Source organism: Volvox carteri (assembly GCF_000143455.1).
Source record: "Volvox carteri f. nagariensis unplaced genomic scaffold VOLCAscaffold_383, whole genome shotgun sequence".
Lineage (NCBI taxonomy): Eukaryota > Viridiplantae > Chlorophyta > Chlorophyceae > Chlamydomonadales > Volvocaceae > Volvox > Volvox carteri.
This window is the reverse complement of record NW_003307912.1, coordinates 1-4,392: the sequence shown is the minus strand read 5'-3', so window position 1 is coordinate 4,392 and position 4,392 is coordinate 1. Positions and strand designations below refer to the sequence as shown.

Sequence of the window (4,392 nt, the reverse complement as noted above, 5' to 3'; positions counted from 1 at the left end):
CCCAATGAGTGCGACGGTAAACAGGCGGATGTGTGGCGCGGCTACCATCGCACCCAATGGGTGCGACGGTAAACAGGCGGATGTGTGGCGCGGCTACCATCGCACCCAATGGGTGCGACGGTAAACAGGCGGATGTGCGGCGCGGCTACCATCGCACCCAATGGGTGCGACGGTAAACAGGCGGATGTGCGGCGCGGCTACCATCACACCCAATGGGTGCAACGGTAGACAGGCGGATGTGCGTTACGGCTACCATCACACCCAATGGGTGCGACGGTAAACAGGCGGATGTGCGTTACGGCTACCATCACACCCAATGGGTGCGACGGTAAACAGGCGGATGTGCGGTACGGCTACCATCACACCCAATGGGTGCGACAGTAAACAGGCGGATGTGCGGTACGGCTACCATCGCACCCAATGGGTGCGACGGTAAACAGGCGGATGTGCGGTACGGCTACCATCGCACCCAATGGGCGCGACGGTAAACAGGCGGATGTGCGGTACGGCTACCATCGCACCCAATGGGCGCGACGGTAAACAGGCGGATGTGCGGTACGGCTACCATCGCACCCAATGGGTGCGACGGTAAACAGGCGGATGTGTGGCGCGGCTACCATCGCACCCAATGGGTGCGACAGTAAACAGGCGGATGTGTGGCGCGGCTACCATCGCACCCAATGGGTGTGACGGTAAACAGGCGGATGTGCGGCACGGCTACCATCGCACCCAATGAGTGCGACGGTAAACAGGCGGATGCGTGGCGCGGCTACCATCGCACCCAATGAGTGCGACGGTAAACAGGCGGATGTGTGCCGCGGCTACCATCGCACCCAATGGGTGCGACGGTAAACAGGCGGATGTGTGCCGCGGCTACCATCGCACCCAATGGGTGCGACGGTAAACAGGCGGATGTGTGCCGCGGCTACCATCGCACCCAATGGGTGCGACGGTAAACAGGCGGATGTGTGGCGCGGCTACCATTGCACCCCATGGGCGCGACGGTAAACAGGCGGATGTGTGGCACGGCTACCATCGCACCCAATGGGCGCGACGGTAAACAGGCGGATGTGCGGTACGGCTACCATCGCACCCAATGGGCGCGACGGTAAACAGGCGGATGTGTGGTACGGCTACCATCGCACCCAATGGGCGCGACGGTAAACAGGCGGATGTGCGGCGCGGCTACCATCGCACCCAATGGGCGCGACGGTAAACAGGCGGATGTGCGGCGCGGCTACCATCGCACCCAATGGGTGCGACGGTAAACAGGCGGATGTGCGGCGCGGCTACCATCACACCCAATGGGTGCGACGGTAGACAGGCGGATGTGCGGCGCGGCTACCATCACACCCAATGGGTGCGACGGTAGACAGGCGGATGTGCGTTACGGCTACCATCACACCCAATGGGTGCGACGGTAAACAGGCGGATGTGTGTTACGGCTACCATCACACCCAATGGGTGCGACAGTAAACAGGCGGATGTGCGGTACGGCTACCATCGCACCCAATGGGTGCGACGGTAAACAGGCGGATGTGCGGTACGGCTACCATCGCACCCAATGGGCGCGACAGTAAACAGGCGGATGTGCGGTACGGCTACCATCGCACCCAATGGGCGCGACGGTAAACAGGCGGATGTGCGGTACGGCTACCATCGCACCCAATGGGCGCGACGGTAAACAGGCGGATGTGCGGTACGGCTACCATCGCACCCAATGGGTGCGACGGTAAACAGGCGGATGTGCGGTACGGCTACCATCGCACCCAATGGGTGCGACGGTAAACAGGCGGATGTGCGGCGCGGCTACCATCGCACCCAATGGGTGCGACGGTAAACAGGCGGATGTGCGGCGCGGATACCATCGCACCCAATGGGTGCGACGGTAAACAGGCGGATGTGCGGCACGGCTAATATCACACCCAATGGGCGCGACGGTAAACAGGCGGATGTGCGGTACGGCTACCATCACACCCAATGGGCGCGACGGTAAACAGGCGGATGTGCGGTACGGCTACCATCGCGCCCAATGGGTGCGACGGTAAACAGGCGGATGTGTGGCGCGGCTACCATCGCGCCCAATGGGTGCGACGGTAAACAGGCGGATGTGTGGCGCGGCTACCATCGCACCCAATGGGTGCGACGGTAAACAGGCGGATGTGTGGCGCGGCTAATATCACACCCAATGGGTGCGACGGTAAACAGGCGGATGTGCGGTACGGCTACCATCGCACCCAATGAGTGCGACGGTAAACAGGCGGATGTGTGGCGCGGCTACCATCGCACCCAATGGGTGCGACGGTAAACAGGCGGATGTGTGGCGCGGTTACCATTGCACCCAATGGGTGCGACGGTAAACAGGCGGATGTGTGGCGCGGCTACCATCGCACCCAATGGGTGCGACGGTAAACAGGCGGATGTGTGGTGCGGCTACCATCGCACCCAATGGGTGCGACGGTAAACAGGCGGATGTGTGGCGCGGCTACCATTGCACCCAATGGGTGCGACGGTAAACAGGCGGATGTGTGGCGCGGCTACCATCGCACCCAATGGGTGCGACAGTAAACAGGCGGATGTGTGGCGCGGCTACCATCGCACCCAATGGGTGCGACGGTAAACAGGCGGATGTGTGGCGCGGCTACCATCGCACCCAATGGGTGCGACGGTAAACAGGCGGATGTGTGGCGCGGCTACCATCGCACCCAATGGGTGCGACGGTAAACAGGCGGATGTGTGGCGCGGTTACCATTGCACCCAATGGGTGCGACGGTAAACAGGCGGATGTGTGGCGCGGCTACCATCGCACCCAATGGGTGCGACGGTAAACAGGCGGATGTGTGGTGCGGCTACCATCGCACCCAATGGGTGCGACGGTAAACAGGCGGATGTGTGGCGCGGCTACCATCGCACCCAATGGGTGCGACGGTAAACAGGCGGATGTGTGGCGCGGCTACCATCGCACCCAATGGGTGCGACGGTAAACAGGCGGATGTGTGGCGCGGCTACCATCGCACCCAATGGGTGCGACGGTAAACAGGCGGATGTGCGGCACGGCTACCATCGCACCCAATGGGTGCGACGGTAAACAGGCGGATGTGTGGCACGGCTACCATCGCACCCAATGGGTGTGACAGTAGACGGTAAACAGGCGGATGTGCGGCACAGCTACCATCGCACCCAATGAGTGCGACGGTAGATGGTAAACAGGCGGATGTGCGGCACGGCTACCATCGCACCCAATGGGTGCGACGGTAAACAGGCGGATGTGTGGCACGGCTACCATCGCACCCAATGGGTGTGACGGTAGACGGTAAACAGGCGGATGTGTGGCGCGGCTACCATCGCACCCAATGAGTGCGACGGTAAACAGGCGGATGTGTGGCGCGGCTACCATCGCACCCAATGGGTGCGACGGTAATCAGGCGGATGTGTGGCGCGGCTACCATCGCACCCAATGGGTGCGATGGTAATCAGGCGGATGTGTGGCGCGGCTACCATCACACCCAATGGGTGCGACGGTAAACAGGCGGATGTGTGGCGCGGCTACCATCGCACCCAATGGGTGCGACGGTAAACAGGCGGATGTGTGGCGCGGCTACCATCGCACCCAATGGGTGCGACGGTAAACAGGCGGATGTGTGGCGCGGCTACCATCGCACCCAATGGGTGCGACGGTAAACAGGCGGATGTGCGGCACGGCTACCATCGAACCCAATGGGTGTGAAGGTAAACAGGCGGATGTGTGGCGCGGCTACCATCGCACCCAATGGGTGCGACAGTAAACAGGCGGATGTGTGCCGCGGCTACCATCGCACCCAACGGGTGCGACGGTAAACAGGCGGATGTGTGGCGCGGCTACCATCGCACCCAACGGGTGCGATGGTAATCAGGCGGATGTGTGGCGCGGCTACCATCACACCCAATGGGTGCGACGGTAAACAGGCGGATGTGTGGCGCGGCTACCATCACACCCAATGGGTGCGACAGTAAACAGGCGGATGTGTGGCGCGGCTACCATCGCACCCAATGGGTGCGACGGTAAACAGGCGGATGTGTGGCGCGGCTACCATCGCACCCAATGGGTGCGACGGTAAACAGGCGGATGTGCGGCACGGCTACCATCGCACCCAATGGGTGTGACGGTAAACAGGCGGATGTGCGGCACGGCTACCATCGCACCCAATGGGTGCGACGGTAAACAGGCGGATGTGCGGCACGGCTACCATCGCACCCAATGGGTGTGACGGTAAACAGGCGGATGTGCGGCACGGCTACCATCACACCCAATGGGTGCGACGGTAAACAGGCGGATGTGTGGCACGGCTACCATCGCACCCAATGGGTGCGACGGTAAACAGGCGGATGTGTGGCGCGGCTACCATCGCACCC

General features: G+C 62.2%; 1 protein-coding gene across 1 annotated transcript; it reads right to left on the bottom strand.

Moving 5' to 3' along the window:
• Positions 1-2,381: 2,381 nt before the first annotated feature.
• On the bottom strand, positions 2,382-2,804 carry VOLCADRAFT_71470 (uncharacterized protein; the record flags this gene model as incomplete). Its single annotated transcript, XM_002959576.1, has 2 exons — positions 2,382-2,433; positions 2,698-2,804. 2 exons carry the CDS (start codon positions 2,802-2,804, stop codon positions 2,382-2,384), a joined length of 159 nt encoding a protein of 52 aa, XP_002959622.1.
• Positions 2,805-4,392: the final 1,588 nt, after the last annotated feature.